Source organism: Rattus rattus, chromosome 8, assembly GCF_011064425.1.
Source record: "Rattus rattus isolate New Zealand chromosome 8, Rrattus_CSIRO_v1, whole genome shotgun sequence".
Taxonomy (NCBI): domain Eukaryota; kingdom Metazoa; phylum Chordata; class Mammalia; order Rodentia; family Muridae; genus Rattus; species Rattus rattus.
In genome coordinates, this window is record NC_046161.1 from 52,683,591 (window position 1) to 52,701,770 (window position 18,180).

At 54.4% G+C, this 18,180-nt stretch overlaps 1 protein-coding gene across 1 annotated transcript in view; it reads left to right on the forward strand.

Annotated features, from left to right (window-relative positions):
- Positions 1-221: 221 nt before the first annotated feature.
- Hcn4 (hyperpolarization activated cyclic nucleotide gated potassium channel 4) overlaps positions 222-18,180 on the forward strand; it is a 39,693-nt gene continuing 21,734 nt past the window's right edge. The window contains exon 1 of the mRNA XM_032910122.1: positions 222-1,231. Within this exon, the coding sequence (XP_032766013.1) occupies positions 447-1,231 (785 nt within the window). The 5' untranslated portion in view covers positions 222-446. The remainder of the gene's footprint in view (positions 1,232-18,180) is intronic.

Here is an 18,180-nt window from a genome sequence, read left to right on the forward strand (position 1 = left end):
GCCGGCCGCAGAGCCCCGGCGGTCACACGCACTGACAGCCCCAGACACCCGCCGGACTCACTCCCGAGAACCGCGCGGGCAGTGCGCTCTGCGCTCGGGAGCGGTTCCCGGAGCGCAGTGGCCGCAGCGCCGCCGCTGCCCGCGCCCATTGTTCCCCGCGGGGGCGGGGCGCCTGGAGCCGGGCCGCGCGCCGCGCCCCTGATCGCAGGAGGGAGGGAAGAGAGGGAGGGAACGTGGGGTCCCCGCGCCCAAGCCGGGCCCGAGAGGAGGTGCAGCGCGGCGAACCCGGGGACCCGCAGCCGGACTAGGAGCCTCCCCTCGGCGCGCAGCCGGCGAGATCATGGGCTCGTGAGGCAGCGAAGGACGAGTCCTCCCTGGCAGGCGCACCTGGAGCGGGTCCCCCGTGCCGCACCCGCACCGCTGCCCCCGGCCCAGTCCCTGGCACCATGGACAAGCTGCCGCCGTCCATGCGCAAGCGGCTCTACAGCCTTCCGCAGCAGGTGGGGGCCAAGGCGTGGATCATGGACGAGGAAGAGGATGGTGAGGAAGAGGGGGCTGGGGGCCTCCAGGACCCAAGCCGAAGGAGCATTCGGCTGCGGCCGCTGCCCTCGCCCTCGCCCTCGGTGGCCGCCGGCTGCTCCGAGTCCCGGGGTGCGGCCCTCGGGGCGGCAGACAGCGAGGGGCCGGGCCGCAGCGCCGGCAAGTCCAGCACCAACGGTGACTGCAGGCGCTTCCGCGGGAGTCTGGCCTCGCTGGGCAGCCGGGGCGGCGGCAGTGGTGGAGCAGGGGGCGGCAGCAGTCTCGGGCACCTGCATGACTCCGCGGAGGAGCGGCGGCTCATCGCCGCTGAGGGCGATGCGTCCCCCGGCGAGGACAGGACGCCCCCGGGCCTGGCGACGGAGCCCGAGCGCCCGGGCGCCGCGGCACAACCCGCAGCCTCGCCGCCGCCCCAACAGCCGCCGCAGCCGGCCTCCGCCTCCTGCGAGCAGCCCTCGGCGGACACAGCTATCAAAGTGGAAGGAGGCGCGGCCGCCAGCGACCAGATCCTCCCTGAGGCCGAGGTGCGCCTGGGCCAGAGCGGCTTCATGCAGCGCCAGTTCGGTGCCATGCTGCAACCTGGGGTCAACAAATTCTCGCTAAGGATGTTCGGCAGCCAGAAAGCGGTGGAGCGTGAGCAGGAGAGGGTTAAGTCAGCTGGGTTTTGGATTATCCACCCCTACAGCGACTTCAGGTAAGAGGCCAGGTGGGGATGCTGTGGGTGCCTTGTGTAGTTGCAGGCATGCTTTCTTACCAGACCTGCCTCCCAGCCCGAGTTAACTTTCCTTCCTTGCGTTGGGAGCTCCAAGAGAAGTGGGGCTCCTGGAGTGTCCCAGACACCCCCGGACATCCTGCAGTACACTGGGAACTTCCTCAGTCTTCAGGCTCCTGTTTTCTCCATGCCGGGGGTCTGGGCCACTTTGGAGGCAAGCTCAAAGGTGTTCCGAGTTTGGCCTAGCCCTGCCGGCAGCCAGGGTAGAGCTCTGCTTGTCCAAGCCACGCACCTCCCCCTTGGAGGCTGCAGAGTCAAGGTGGCCATCCCAGAGGCAGCTCCGGGTCATTCAGCTTGCAGAGAAGGGTCACGGAGGGAGATAGCCATCTTAGCAGCTGGGTCAGCTCCTTGGGTGCTGACTGCAGGTATTAGTATCTTTGCTGGGCTTGGGAAGCTGCAGCCAGATCCCTGGAGGTCTGAGGTTGCCGGGGCCTCGGGCCCAGGATGAAAGCCCTCTGCACATTTTTAGCCAGCTCCTCATGTTGAGTGGTGTATCAGGAGAAGGTACCCTACACAGTTAGCTTTCACACTGGCAGGGCAGAATGACCTTGCTGAGTGGTCAGCGACTATGTCAGCTGTCCTAACTGACATGCGACTGCTATTGATTCCCCAACTGCTCCAATGTCCCATCCCTATCCCAATGCCCTAAACTCGAGCAACCACAAGGTCTCTCATGGGTCCCTAGACCAGTCAGGGAGAGGGATCCTGTCCCCTCGTGCACCTCCTAAGTCTAATGCCAATGATCAGGGGATACCACTTGGGCCTGTGAACTGAGCTGTGTCGAGGAGGGGCTGTGAATTGCCTCTGGGTTTGCATTGGGAACGCCTTTGTCTCAGTCAAGGTTCTGAGTCCCCACTCTCTCCTGTCTCTTGAGGCCTTCCTAGCACACTAGTTTAGGATGAAGATCTTGCTGGATTTTTGTCCTCTCCTTGTGTCCTGCCCTGTTTATCTCCCTTGCCTGCCTACCTGCTGGCCTGCCTGTATAAAGGAACATTTTGCCGACCAGAGCCTCTTTACAAACTCCAGGGAAGCTGGATTTGTAATGAGAGCAAAGCTATTTTCCATCCAATGAGAGAGATTTCTTTGGCTGGGAATGACCAGTCAGACAACACTTTGGTGGCTTAAAATAGGTGGTGAATAAGGAGAGGCACCCTCTTTTGGTTCCTTTCCCCCTTTTCTTTTAGGAGATTGCTATTTTCTAACCCTAGTCTCTAGGCTTCCTATTCTCAGAGGGCAAGGAGGCTTGCTGACAGAGCTGCAGTCTTCAAACCATGTGAGCAAAGGCAGACTCTTGGTAGGAGCCTTCGTGAACTCCCATATCTGGGACTGGGAGCTGATGCTACTGTTGAACCAGGGAGAAGTGGACAGGAGGCAATGTCTCCTTTGCCCCCGCTGGGACCCTGAGTGTCCCAGGCTTCTCTTTCCTCAGAGTTGTTACAGACAGGTCCAGTATTGATTGATCCCTTGAGATTGCTAATGTGCTCCAATCAAGTACTCAACTTCTGTCCATATTTGTGGTGGGAAAACTTCCATTCACACTTACCTTCAAGCCCGTTATCAACCTCAGGCCTGCCTTATCTCCGCTCACAGGAAGGAACTGATGGAGAACTTCTGGCTGCAAAGCCCTACCTTCACCTCCTTCAGATGGTGAAGATCTGGGACTGAAGCCATCCATCCCTCTGTCCATCCCCCCCCACTCACACACCCAAAGCTTCCTAGTCGTACCTGTGCTATTTATAACATGCTAACTTGCAGTCCCCTTGTTGTAGAGCCCCCACTGACCCAGGCTTTAGAGACATTGGAGAGGCTGGGCACCAAACAACTGACAGACACCAATCAAGGGTCCAACTGGGGTTCAATGTGGGTTTGTAACAAGCACCAGAGACTGTAGCCAGAACTGCTCCTCTTCTATGCCCAGCCTTGTCTGGTGCTAGGTCTGTAGGGTGCAAAACAGGTCTAAGGCAGAGTGTGTGAGTCTCTGGAGGCCAGTGGCCGAGCCCTTCTGTCTCTTAGGCCAAAACAGCTAGTCTTGGCTTTAGGAGTCAAGAAACAAGGGATTAGCTCAATCTGCTGAGCTTAGAAAACCTTTCATCAAGCCACCACTCTGTCCCCCCCCCCACCCCCGTCCCGGAGAACCCAAGCCTTGAACCACAAAGTTTTGGGTGCTGGCCTTGGATCTTTATCGGAGACAGACATTGTCGCCCACCAGAGCTTTTGCAAGCACTTCCCAGACCCACAGAGGATTTATTCATCATTTTGACTGGCAGGAAGCATTGATCTTGCAGAATTGGTTTAATAAAGAATCACCAGCAAACCATGATAGATTGAGTTTGCGGTTTGGAGTTCAGGGCTGTCTGTGATGGGCTGCTCCTGACATCTCCTGCCTGGGGAGAGGAGGGCTCGGGTATCTTTTCCTGGGAAGTCATGGGTTTGCTTTGAGATGTACCATAACTTGGGCAGTGACTGAGAGAGACTAGGCCATCTCTGCTCCGTGTCTGTTCCATCATCACTCTAGCTACTCCCATGGCTTCTGTAGTCCCCAAGGCTTCCGACTTCCCTTCTTCACCAACACCTCATTGGCATTCAAAGTTCATACTTAAGTTCGTTAATGGATGAGACCAGCATGTGGCAACCCTCAGGACATTTTCCCAAGCTATGGACCAAGGTCCCAGAAGAGCTCCTTTCTCCCAGCGGATGTCTATCCTAGGAGCCTGGGTTTGATGGTTGGAACCTAAGAACACACAACACATTAGTTAGATAATGCCGGTTTCCCCAGAAGATGAGAAGGGGAAGAAAGAGTAAGAAGGGACTCTGAGAGAAGGAGCAGTTACTTTTGTCCCGGAGGCTGGTTAGCCAAAATCTCAAACGCTGGGCTCAGGGAGTTGACCTGGTTGTGTACGTGTTGGGGACTGTGTCTTGGGGATGTGTGGGTGGGCATGGTGGTGGTTAGGGAAATTCTTATCTGGAGCTCTGGGTCTAACATCGTGCCCCCAAACAGCGACTTGGCCTTGACAATAGAGCAGGCCAAAGCTTGGTTTGCCTCCCCTCCTTGCTTGATCCTTTTAAATCCATGAGGAAAGGAAGAGACTGAAGGATCCAAAAGCATCGTTTTATTGGGGCCAGAGCAGCTGGGCTTTGGAATTCTAGACACCTCGATGATGTTAGGTCCTAGAAGTTGCCTAAGTAGACTTTGTGTTGCTAGTCCCTGCACCAGACCAATGCCATTGCTCAGTACACATCCCTTGCCCAACCTGTTTGCTATTTGGCCCTGCTTGAGTTATCAGCCTTCTGTGAACCTCAGCTTTCCTGCCCAGAAAATGGGACTCGTCTTACTCATTTCTACGCTAGGCACAAACTGAACTACCGTAGGTACACAGATGATCTGAGCGTCTACAGGGTGGGTCAAATACCTACCCTGCCCTCAATCTTTCCTCCCCTGGTTCACGGGTGGACTACATGGACCTCTGCCCTGGGCTCCGGCCAGGGGTCCTGAACTAGTGTGTCATCAGGAACTTTATGGATACTCTGTTAGAAACTACCAAGTCAGTATGGAAAGAAATACACACATGTCTAGGCACACGAAATGCGGCACACAGTTTCCTGTGTCTGAAGCATCCCTAAACTGAGAATCACCTGGGGCCTGATGGCTGTGGGTTCCACTGCAGAGGCCGTGCCAAGAGAGGGTCTAGGCTCTGGTGGGGGTGGGGGTATTAGCCTTCCTTGAGGCCTAGTACGGTGTGAGTGGGGTCTGAGTCTCCCTCTGTAATCTGGACTTGGGTCTCCCGTTGCTGGCAGAGTGCACGAACAGTCAGGGATCAGAGTTAGACGCCTGAGAGAGGGAAGGAGAGGGTTTGGGGACTCACGGCCTGGCTCTTTTCTCAGCCTCACTTCCATGTACTTTCCCTTGCAGCCTTGGAAGGACTGTTCAGGAAAGACGCAGCCTGGTTCTGAGAGTTTGGAGGCCCTTTCTAAGGGGAGCCTTTTTTGGACCAGCTGTTCCTGCTGGGTATGTGGGAAGCTGGGTGAAAGACACAGCAGGCACAGGCAGCAGGGAGGGGAGGGCGCCTTGGTGCAGAGGGGAATTCCAAGGTGAGCTGCCCGGGTGGTGCTGTCTGGTGGCACAGTGGGCAGCGGACTCTCCAGCGGTGCAGCATTCCCCAGTAGAGCCAGTAGAGCTTCGGACATGTTGTCTTCACAGGTACAGGTGCCTGGAAACCCACTGGGCCAGAGGGCTAAGCCCCTTGACTACAGGGTTCTCCCTGTAGCTTGGTTCTAGCTCTTAAGACTGGTAACTGCTTGATGGGTGTGGGGGCTGCCTTCTTGTTTGGCCCTGTCTCTACCCATTGGGTTTAATAAAATGAGGCTTTCATGCTGGTAGGTAGCAGACGTCCTATAGGGAAGCCCAACAGTGTTCTCCTATCTGCCTGTTCATCGGCCCTCCTCTCCAGGTTGGAAGGCTTCACGCCTCCAGGTCTTCCTTATGTTTCTCCAAACCACTCATTCATCCCTCCTGGCGACCTTGTGGCATTGAGAGGGTACTCTGGTCGTTTTAATGAAGCTTCTCATTGGAGTGTCATCCGTCTCATTCTGGGACCTAGTTAGAATGCAGCTTCCTGTGTGTGATGGTATTCCTGGTGCCCTGGGACCAGGCGTGGAGTCCTGAGCTTATAGCCTGCATGTTGAAGGAAGGCTTGCAGGGCCCTGAGACTGATTCCTATACCTTTGGCAATGGAACCCTCGCCTCCAGCCCCAGTTTCAGTTCAGCAGGGACCTATACAGCTAGGTGGGGCCAGGGCTTCAGAGATCAACTTGTACTCCAGGATGTCACAGCCTCATCTCCTGCCCTTACAGGTTTGGTTTGGGTTTGCCTACTGCCTTCTGGGGAAGCTGAAGAGCAGGAGAAGACCAGGTGACCAGAGGACACCTGTCACTCCATGTCACCAGTCTTTCAGTTTCTCTCCTGTCCTAAGGATCAGAGGCTGAGGTCTGAGAGAGGGAACAAAGAGACAGAGTACTTAGGGATATCTTACAGCAATGAGATTTCCTGAGTAGGTAGACATTGCCAGTGAGAGTCCAGAGGTGACAGGTAGCTGTGACAGTGGCAAGCTGGAAGGGAACAGAGACATCCTGGATAGCAGCTGCCTTAGTACCTTGAGCAGGGGATCTGTTCCAATCCTGTGTTCTCCTTCTCTGTTCCTGTCCCTGGCCAGCAGCCTTTCCTGTGGGAGAGGCTCACCTGTCAACTTTTCTCCCTCTCTTAGCCTGCAGTCAGATAACAGGGTAGACAAGTGTCAGAGAAGCCCGAGTAGCCCTCGTGTCTGCCACAGCCCTGGATACCAAGGGGAAAACCATGTAGCACAGGAGGTCCTGGCCCAGTCCCTTGGGGGCTTGTCATATAACTGAGGCGGCCATGACTCCAGCCTGACTTGAGAGCTCTTACAAAGCTGCGCCTGCCAGTTTCTAATTAATAGAAAGGCCACAGAGGCCAGCCAGGCAGTCCTGCTTGGACTCAGGGGATGCTGAAGAATCCACGTTTCCCAGCCAGAGAGGGCCACGGGAGGGCAGGGGCATTGTCTTGGCTTTGGAAAGGATGTTCTCTGCCAGTCAGGCTTCCTTGCTGGGAGAGCATTGCCAGGGACCTGGAAATCTGTGGTCCCAAGGGCCAGGAAGCCACTCAAGACACTTTACCATCACCCCCACCCAGAGCTGGGGCAGGAGGCAGTACTGAGAGAGAGCTGGTGAGTCCTCTGGTACAGCAGATGCCCGAGATAACAGAGCACTTGGGTACTCTGCATCCTGTGGAGCAAATCCAGCACTGAGATAAGCTGTTTGCCTGGCATAGTGCATTGTGACAGATGTGAGCCCATGCTTTAAGATAGCAAGGTAGGACCTGGATATATAGGGGTTGAGGGCATGGATCAGACAGTAAAGTACTTGCTCTATAAGTACTGAGGCTGTCAGTTTGGATGCCCAGTATTCACATTAATAACTTTTAAAAATCCAGGTTCAAAATCTTGTGCCTTTAATCCCAGTGTGGAGGTGAAGACAGGAGGATCCCTGGGACTGGTTAGCCAGGCCACATAGCCAGAGTTTAGTGACAGAGCCTATCCCAAAAAATTAGGTGGAGAGCAATTGAGTAAACTGCCTGATGACGACCTCTGGCTTCCACACACCTGCAAACATGTCGTAGATGTTCTCTCTTTCCCTCTCTCCCTTCCTGCTCCATCCGCCCCCCCAACACACACACAAGTGGAAGGTAGGGTTGGGAACTTCTCTCAAAAGAACTGAGAAGAGCAGCTCTGGCCTCAGCATCTTCACCTCATAGTCTGGCACGCAGGAAAGCCAGTGGTTTACCTCCTAGGCTTCCCATATGCTAATCTTCCCGTCTTGTCTCCAGTCCCTGGCCCCAGCGGTTCCTATGCCATCTCTTTCATATCCAGCTTGCCCTCGACCATCTAGCTACCCGAACCCTTATCACTTCTGAGTTCATAAGCCTTCACTCAAATAGGGAGACTCTGAAGTCAGGCAGGTCTATAGCCCAAGAACTGCCGTCATGAATGAAGTGGCTGTCATATTCCAGGTCGTGTGGGGAACTGGATATATTTTATCTCGTTTGCTCTTCAAAGTGGCCCCCAGATGATTTAATCACGCTCACTTCATAGAAAAGGTTACTCGGAGGGTCAGGGAGCAATTCATTCCAAATCTCATCATGGGGAAGAAACAGCCCCCTCTTCAGGACTCCTAACATGTCCTCTGTCACTCCTCCTTTCTCCTCCCCTACTTCTCTCCTCTGCTTTAAACACTTAATTATGCAAGTGTTCCTAAGGAATATTCTCCTGAGAATCAAAACATTATTATGAAGGGGCTCAAGAAAAGGGGTAACCACCAGGTACAGGGAATCTATTAGGCTCAGAGCCCCAAAGGAAAGACTTAAGCAGGCCTTTGTCTAGTGTGTTCCTTGTGTAGACAGAAGCAGGGGAGCAGGGAAAGCTTGGAAGGTTGTATATGTCAACCAGAACCCACTGGGTTATGTGATGTCTCTCTACAAAGGTCCAGAGGCCTACCCTGGTCCTCCCATGGCAGGGCCTAACTGCTGGGACTTTGGTAGCACATCAGGATACCATCTAAGTCCCTGTTCCAGTAGGAAGAGGGACAAACAGCCAGGGTGTTTGTGTTTGGTCCACCAGAGAAACATATTGTGCTGTGGAGTCTTTATTGGATCCTTTAGGAAAGTGAGGGTGTAGAGATCGGGACTCAGCTGAGGCCTGTGTCTGGAACCTGGGATCATTCTCTGGTCAGAATCAGAGTTCAGTCTCTGGTGAAGGTCAGGGCTCAGTCTGAGAATGTGGTCTAGACTGAGTGTGGCCACTAGGACTTCGCTTGTGATTGGGGATCAAGGCTCAGCTCATGAGCAGGACCAAAGGTCAGTCATGACTAGGACCAGGGGCTCATAAGATAAAGGCTTGGTACAGGGCCCAGAGCAAAGCTTGTGAACTAATTTCAGTGTCTTCCTGGAGGCCCCGATCTTGGGGTAGGAACCTTGTGCCCCCTCCCTTCCCGAAGCTCCTATGCCTCCTAGCATCTGAGTCGGCTGCCTTTGGTCCACGCTGGTAGGCAAAGCACAAATTACAAATAAGCGGCCATGTCACCACTGCTGGAACTGCCGAGTCTCATACATGACTGCTCCCCACCCAACTCTGCCTCTCATTGTTGGGGCTGATGTCTGGTGTTCCCAGCCAGGCAGCAAGGCCTGAGGCGCATGTAGAATAAAGCCTAGAGATGGGCCCACAATGTGTATGGACTCCATTGCAGGCCTCCCTCTGCCCAGGGTACGCAGAACTCCACAGAGCATGCAGTAGGGCTTCCGGGTCTGCTCCCAGCAGCTGTGGGGGCCTGATAATTATACTGCTGGTTTTACGTCTAACATTTACCCATGTGGGTGGATGTGTTATGTCTGCGTGAACGAGGCTTTCAGAAATTAATACATAACAAGGCTGGCTAATGCATTGTTTTCTGGGCTTGAGGAGGAGCAAGAAGGGGGTCATGCCCTCCAGGAGTCTATGTTCTAAGACTGTTTCCATATGTTATGGGAAAGTCACCACTCACCTGACAGGGGAGGATGCTGGCTCCTTGTGAGGTCTCTGGGGCTTGTTTGGGGAAGACAGAAAAAAGACAGGCCAGTGTGGATGCACGGTGAGTAAAGGACAATCTGAGCTGGGTCTGAGGGAGGGCGAATCATTCTGCGTGCTTTCTAGGAAGATGGTGGTTGGCAGCCTGAGCCTCCTGCTTGGGGTGGGTGTTACCAGACTCTGGTTCTTTGAATCTGCACTTTTTTGGTGCTGCTTTCTTAACTCCCGGGCTCCTGGCCCTGTTGCCTGCCTGCCTGCCTGCCTCTGCTGTTGCCGTGTACTTGTCCTGAGCCTTGCAACAGCCTTGGAGGAGACTCCCTTCTCCTTTCCCACAAGGCCCAGAAGGCAGACAGCACTGTCATAATGTCACTGAGCGTGTGGCCTGGAGCCCAGAAGTAATTACCCTGCAGTCCCCTTGAAGGCTGGAGCAGCCCCTGTCAATGATTAACGCAAGTCCCTGGCCACTGAATGCCCGGCCAATCATAGGTTTTACTTTCTGCAGTTTCTCAGAAGATGTAAGGCGCCTGCTTCTTCCCACGGGCACCCGAAGACCTGCAGGCGCCCTGGTCTCATCGATTCTCATACACTTAGGTCTCTTTGATTCATGTAACACCTTTTAGAAGAGTTGCGGTCTAGCTGAGACGTTTCTGCAGATGAGCCCAGGTTAGCTAACTTGGAGCCCTTGCCTTCCCACTCTGAGTTTGCTTACATTCGAGCCTTCCTCCCTGCACCAGGAGTCTGTCCTCGAATCGTTGCCACGGAACCTCAGCAAGGTTCTTTCCTCTCTCAGCATCCCGGGTCAGGACTCAGGCTCAGCCTGAGAAGAGAGCAGAGCTAATTGCACAAATAGATATTGAGCCTGCAATCCTGACCCCATTAGTGCAAACTGAGCCAGCAGGGCCCTGCTAACCAGAAGAGCTGACAGGAAAGAACCTCGACTACTGAGCCAAGGCAGGCGAGTTCCTGCCACTCTACAGCCTCTGGTCCTGGAGTAGCTGGGGCACCTCTGACATCTTTCTGCTGAGGACGTGCTAGCCCTTGGGTGCAGGGGCCAGGGTGGGGGCTCTCTCTTAGCTCCCAGCCCTGTGGAGGGGAAGGTAAGAAGGCTTTGTTGTTGTTGTTCTTGTTTTCCTTGCTGTGTTCCTACCCACACACCAACTTGGAACAGGAGCTTAATGAAAATGATGTCACCTTCTTGCCTAAGGTCCAGACTGTGTCCTCTTCCTCACTCCTGGGGACAGCTCCCAAGGGCACTTGCCCATTCCTGAAAGCCCAGAGCTAGTCTGTCAAGAGCACTCAGTGTCAGGACTCAAGGAGCCTGCAGGTCCCAATAGGTGACTGTGGTTGGAGGAACCCAGGGGCCACTAGGACTGCCAGCTATGAAAGTGGCTGTTCCAGCCTCAGAGGCTCTTGGAAAGCAGCATCCAGAACAGGCCCAGGGCAGTGTGGGAATCAAAAGCCAGTCTAGCTGGTGGGCTTAGCTGAAGCTTACCCTTGTGGTCTCTTTTCTCTGTTTGAATAGGAGAAGGATGAGGGTTCCCCAGCCTGGGTGGTGGCCATTGCAGGGTCCCCTAGGTCTTTATGTAATCTGGCCCCTCCAGAATGAGGCTAGGCAGGTTCAGTTCTAGAAAACACCCTGTCTCCATTCACCTCTGACTGCTGTGATAAACACCGTAGCCAAAAGTCACACGGAGAGGAAGGGTTTATTTGGTTTCCGCATCGTGATCACAGTCCACCATTAGGGGAAGGAAGTCAGGGCAGGAACTGATGCAGAGGCTCTGGAGGAGTGCTGCTGACTGGGTTTGCTCCTCACGGTTTGTATAGTCTGTTTTCTTTAATGTAACCTAGGACCACTTGTCTTAGGGGCAGTCCCACCCACACTGAGCCGGGCTCTGCATGCCCTGTAGAATTGCCTACAGGCAATCCAATGAGAGCTCTTTCTCAACTGAAGTCCCTCTCCCCAGATGACCCCAGCTTGAGTAAAGTCGACAAAAGTCCAGCCTACACATCCCCCTGCTGCCTCAAGCTACTCAACACTCTGGGAGCCCACATGGTGGGCTTCCCTAAGGACCCTCTGGCTGAAGCATTGGCTGTGGTAGCCCTGCCTTGTCTCAGTCTGGCTTTAGCTCCCTAAGACTCTAGTCAAATTCTGACTCCTCTGCCCCACGCCCTGCCCAGAGGCTCAGGCCCTCTTGTCTAGTGAACCCTTTCCTACCTTTCTTCATACAGGTTGTTATAAATCAGAGTCTTGAGAACCAGGCTCGGAGGGCACTCAGGGAGCTCAGCCCTTGCCCAGACTCCTTGTTAAGACAGTTTTCCTGGGGAGACCTAGGGATCCATCTAGCCCCAGGCCCTCAGAGCCCAGGTACCCCAATGGGACCCTTACTGTTCAACTAATGCGCCTCAGCAAAATCAGGGTGTACAGCAAACTTTTGCTTTATGGGTTCTCCCTACCATAGCTACTGTGGTCCAAACCCATGGAGGCCTTGGTGAAACATTTTCTCTTTCATCCTAGCAGGCCTCTGTGCAAGGGCAGGTGAGGCCAGGTACCTAGTTTCCCTTGGGGGCAGGGCGGCACTCACGTGCTCCCCTACAACAATTCTCTATTTTTGTCCCAGGCTCCTGAATGGTAGATTGGGAGGCTCCTGGGGGAGTGGTACTTGAGTCTTTGATTCTCCAGAGTAGATCTAAGCTTGTTAAGTGTTGGTTCCCTCCCCGTTTTCTTTAGATCTTCTCCTCTTGCCCAGTGGAATGTGAAGATTCTGGGTGGCTAGCCTGGGGCAGCTCAGCATCCTGAAAACTTGAAGTGCTGTAGAGCAAGCAGATGTCCCCTGCTGTGCAGTTCGGGGTGTGTGTGTGTGTGTGTGTGTGTGTGTGTGTGTAACTATGTATATGTGTGCATGCCTCTGTGTGTGCCTGTGCGTGTGTATGTGTGTGTGCACCCGTGTGTGCGCGTGCCTCTGTGTGTGTATATGTACCTATGCGTATGTGTGCATGCCTCTGTGTGTGCCTGTGTGTGTGTGCATGTGTATGTGTGTGTGTATGTGTGTACGCGTGTGTGTGTGCGCGTGCCTCTGTATGTGTGTGTATGTACCTATGTGTATGTGTACATGCCTCTGTGTGTGCCTATGTGCATATGCATGTGTATGTGTGTATGTGTGCACGAGTGTGTGTGTGTCCCTCTGTGTGTGTGTATATGTACCTATATGTATGTGTGCATGCCTCTGTGTGTGCCTGTGTGTGTGCACACATGTATGCACATACATATATTCTAGTTTGTGTGTATACAGAGAACTCAGCCTCTGAGAAAAGCAATGGGTTATCACCTCAAAGTGTCCCCAGCAGTCAGGCTAGGAGGAGAATACATGTCACGGAGAGGTGTGGTATCAGTCCATTCCCAGGGAAAGCTACAATCCCCATGGTTCCTGAAGCTCCCAGAAGAATCCTAGCTTCTGGGCCGGCTTTTCAGGGCATCCCTGTCTTTCCTCCATACAGGCATCAGGCTGAGTCCGCTGAGCCACACCTCCTTCCTTTTCTGTCTCCAGGCTCAGCCTCTCTGACCTCTATGGTGCCTTCAGTGTGCCTGGCCTTGTCCTCTCTGTGTACCGATGGTGGTGGTGGGGAATCTGAGGAGGGCCATGAGAGACAGGAACTAATGCCAGGTACCACAGCAACTTGGAGACACAAAGAGATGGAGACCCCTTGGGCTCCTGCCCCTGCTCTCTTACTGCGTTCAGGTCACAGCACTGACCCCTGGACACAGTCAGCCTCCTACCCATTGCTCCTCTTTGAGGCTGCAGTAGCCAGCAGGCCACACTGTCCCCTTCTTTCCCTTTGAGCCTTGGCTGAATTCCTTTCTGGCAGCCACAGCCTCTGCGATGCAGAACCAGATAAGCGCACCTTCTTTCCCAGCGTAGGTAACCTTTGCCATTGAGTTGGTCTCTATGTCAGCAGCTCCCCTGTGGAGTGGGTCTGCCCATCTCTCAGAGAGACTGCTGCTTCAGGTAAAACCTCACAGGGTCCCCACAACTCCCAGGCTAGGCCCTGCATTTTGTTGGTACGGAATGATGATGATGATGACCAGCATGTGCTGGTTCGATACACTATATAACGGGTCAGATAGTGTCTCAGGAGCTGGGGATGCCGCTCAACTGCTAGAGCGCTTGTCTGGCATACACAAACCCTAGGTCATTCCCTGTCACATCATACACCTGGCGTGGTGGCACACACCCCTAATCCCAGCACTCGGCAGAGGTGGAGGCCGGAGGGTCAGAAGTTCAAAGTCCTTCCGACCTGGGCTACAAGAGACCCTGTCTAAACCAGGGAAAGAAGAGTATCTTAGCTAATCCAACATGGAGGAACCTGTCAGCCATACAGATAGATGTCAGGCCCCATCCTCACCTGCTGGAACCCAGACCTTGAGCAGACACCCAGGTGCCTATAGCCCATAGCTGAAGAATTGTTGTCTGGAAGGGGTGGGTTGGCCATAGCCTACAGCTTGCTTTGTTCCCACTGAGTGGCTGACACCAGCCTTCGCTCTATGATGAGGGGCTGAGCCTTTAGCCTAACTAGTGAGGTACCTTAGCAGAGACAAGGGCTAAAGGGTCATTCAGAGACCTACTCTGAGAACAAAACAGTTGTTACTCAAGTGGCCGATGGGTGATTGTGGAAACAGTGGAAAGGCGTGCTCAGACCCACAGCCCGAGCCCAGCTGGCAACCCTTGGTTGTGAGTCTGTGTCTGCAGCAGCCGAGGCAGCTGGGAGCAGCTACCTGGGAGCCCTGTGATTCTGAGTCAGAGATTTTGAGGTGGGTTAAAAATAGAGCCCTGGTGGCCAGGCGGGGGTGGGAGGAAAAGAGCAGTCTCTCCACTGTTGTGGGGAGACCCTGGGGCCTGAGGGGGGCTGGGCAGGAAGGAGGTGGTAGAGGGAGCATGCTCCCCTCTAGACACCTGAGCTGAGAGGGTGATAGCAGACGAATAGGTCAGCTATGACTGGGGAGAGCTTGACATGAAAGCCCAGGACAGAGGCCAGCAGGGTCCACTCACTGGCAGGCAGCCAGCGGATGGCTGGGATGTGAAGCTGAGGAGGGGCATAGCAAGCAGGAACCTGGACAGAGAGAGTGAGGGTAGCAGGGGCTTCTGCTACTGTGGCCTGCAGGCTGGACTTGCGGCTCTGGCTGTAGCTGAAAATAAAAGGCTGAATTGGGGCTGTCGCTCTGAGTCAAACATGCATGAGGCCCTGGTTCAATCCCCGGAACGGCACAAAGCCAGGCGTGTCGGCACGTGCCTGCAGTCCATTTATTCACTCAGGAGGGGGAAGCAGGATGTTCAAGGTCGTCCTCTGCTATTTGTCCAGATGGAGTCTAGCCTGGGCTACATGAGACCACTGGGAAAGGATGCCTGAAGAGGGAGGTACTGTGGAGGTGGGAGACAGGGTCCCTGGAGAGGGGAACGAGCTAGCTTCCGGAAGCAGGTGAAAGAGTCATAGGCTCCTTCGTGTCTAGAAAGAGAGGAAGAGGACGAGAGCCAAGAAGTCTGGTGGCAGAGAGGGAAGGGACATTCTGCCAGCTTATCCTTTCTCTGTGGAGTTGAAGGTGGTGGTGTCTCTAGTTGGAGGGGCATCAGAGTTTCTTGAAGAGGGGCCATGGGTGGGTGGACTGGGCATCCACTGTGACCTCCTGGAACGTGCTGTCAGGGCTGAGGGCACAGCCGAGAGTGGGGACAGGAGTTGTGCGGGAGCTTGGGTGTTAAGTCCAGTGGGTAGGCATTTCTTGCTGAGCCACAAGCGGGCCTGGAAAGAAAGATTCCCCCTCCAGGCCAGGGCTGTGTTTTGGGGAAGACTGTTCCAGAAAGGTCAGCATGAGAGGTGAGGCTGTGCTTAGAGAAGGGAGGGCTGGACCATCGCGTCTGGGACAGGCAGCTCTTTGGGGGAGAGTGTGAAGAGTCAGCAGACTGTAGCTCTGGGACCCTGAAGCTAGCGCATCTGCAGAAAGGAGAGAGGGTGGAAAGGTTCTTGCACTGCGCGTGCCAAGCCGGGGCAATTGCGGGTGCTCACGTGGCGTAGGGTGTGAGGCTGCAGTGGACAGTAAGAGGGGTGATTAGCGTCGGGGTTTCTAGCTCCCAAGAGCCTGGGTCTGTCTGCACCCACGGTATAGAGCGGAAGTCACCCAGGGTGGTGGCAGGACAGAGTGGAACGGAAGGTTGCAAACCAGGTGCCAGGATTGCCACGGTCCCCATGGGTGGCAGATGGATGCTGGAAGATGGCCAAGGGATGACAGGATGCCCAAAGGATCTGGTAGGCATTTCTACCAGAGGCAGGTAGTGACAGCAGGAAGCAGGGAGGGTGCTGACTCACCCTGACCTTGAGGTGCGAGGGGCTCTGGGAAGAACGATAGTCTAGGCTCATTAAAGGGACTGTGGATGGATCAGCGAGTGGAGAGCTGAGGAGAGTGTATGGTAAAGAGTTCGGGGGAGGGAGGGAAAGGAGAACAGAGGTTGGGAGTAACAAAATACCACCAGCCTAACTTCTACTTCTATGGAATTGTGAAGTGCAGGGCTCTGGAGTCGGGCTGCTTGCCCTTGAATTCTTGATCCACTCTCTACATAGCAAAGTTCTCAGCTTACTGGGCCTCAGTGTCCGTGTCATAAAATGGGCATAACCAGTGTCTGCTTCTTAGTGTCTTTAAGAGGACAAGAGGAAGACAATCCCCGTACGGATTAGTGCCTGGCAGGTAGCAGGTGCCTAACAACTGCTGACTGCTGTCCCATGTCTCACCGTCTGTCACCATGGGACAGTTCCTTTGCTGAATGGGAAAACTGGCAGATACTGCACGACTGGAGGAGATTGTCTCAGCTCTCATCACTCTCCCAAGACAGGAAGACTCCTGTGATTTGTGGAAGGGCTGGCGGGGAGGGCAGGAAGTTGAGGATGAAGGGAGAGTGGGAACCTGCTAACATAGACGCTTAGACCCAAGGCAGAGAGCACAGGTCGGCCATGAGAAGATGAGGACTTTGGACCTCAGAGAAGGGAAAGGGCCTTCTAAAGCTGGTGGCTATGGAGGAACAAGGCTGTGGATGAGAATGGGCCTGGGAGGGGAGAGACAGGGGTCCTGCTGGCTCCTGTGAAGGAGCTGAGGGGATGAAGAAGGGGCGGCTGGGTTGCCATATTGGAGCTTAGGTCTTCTGTTTTACAGGCTCCCCGTAAGATTCAGGCGAATGGTAGCTTGCTCATGACTTGGAGAGATAATGCAGGGGGCAAACAATGGAGGGTGGGGGCCACGCAAGAGGTGGGGCAAAGATGCAGAGATTCAGATCTAGGTCAGCAAGGGTGACCTGAGGCAGCAACACAGGAAGTGGGAGAAGACCCGGTATCTTTTGAGGGGCGTACGAGGGCAGGCTGGGTAAGAGAGGTCTGTGAAGAGCAGCTGAGAGGTTGTGAGCCCTTGCTTCAGGGACAGAAATGCAGATTGTACCTTTCAGCTTAGAGGACGATGCTGAGTTCAGCTGTGTACTCACTGGGTGTGGAGACAGCTGGCCCTCCAGGTGGGCGCATTCTGCAGGCAGGTGGGAAGGCAGGTCGGGTGCTAGGAAGAGGGTGGGGGCCTGGAGCAGGAGCCATCTGCACAGGGGAGTAGAAAGAGACAGGGTGCTGTTTATCACGGGGGAGGGCCAGAACTGAAGGCAGCATCCAGAAACCCTGGGCTGAGACAAAGACCTATCCCTCAGGAGCCTGCAGCCTGCTAAGAGCTGAAACCAGAGCTCGAGCCAGCCCAGACCTTAGGTTAGAGGTTAAAGAGGCCCAGAGGAGGTGAGCTGTTCAGATGAACATGGAATGATGGGAAGAAATCTGGATGGCAAGACGATGGCATTCTCTTCCTTACAGCTGACAGGATTCCCTGGGGATATCCTTAGTGCCAAAATTGTATCCATGTGGGTGTTGCTGAAGGTGGGTGTAGGTTTGAGGGCAAAATGGAGGCATGGACAAGTGTTTACAAAAACACACTCATGTGTGTATTCATGTTTGCATATGTGCAGTGTGTAGTGCACACACACACACGCACGCACACACACACGTATGTGTATTTGTGCTCTCAGGCAAGCATGAGCTTGTGAGGAAACAAGAAGGCTAGAGGAAGCGTCTTCCTCAGCCCACATGGAAGGAGAGGGTCTTTTGTCTAGTCTCTGGGTTCAAGGTCAGGAGTTGCTGCTGTCTTCTCTCTTCTCTCATTTCTGTGGAAGATAGCCCTTCCCCTTAGCCACCCAAGGGCTGTTTGCCTAACTTCTCTCCCTCCATCCTTCTACACATGGGTCCTGGACCCTCCATGTCAGTTTCTGGAATCCTACTCCCCACCATCTGCCTGATCCAAACCGGAGGCAAAGCCTGCTGCCCAGGGGAGACAGGCCTGACCCCCTGGAACTGAACCAGAGCACAGCTCTTGCTTTCTGACTTGGCCCATCAACACCGGAAGGGAGAAAGACACTGAAGAGACCAGGCCTCTCATTCTAGCGTGTGTCAACCGCAGAGCGTCTTGTTCTGGCTGCCCATTGCTTCCCTACCACAGCATGGTGCCTGCCCCATGGTTGGCTGTCTTAGATTGTGATGTTATTTCTGAGTGGTTAGAGGGACATTGGGGTGCTGTGAGAACATTGTGCATCTATCTTGTGGCTTCAGAAATTCCACGGTTCCTTGGACTTCAGTCTTCCCTCCTGAAGGATAGGTACAGTTGTTCCTGGCTGACTGGCT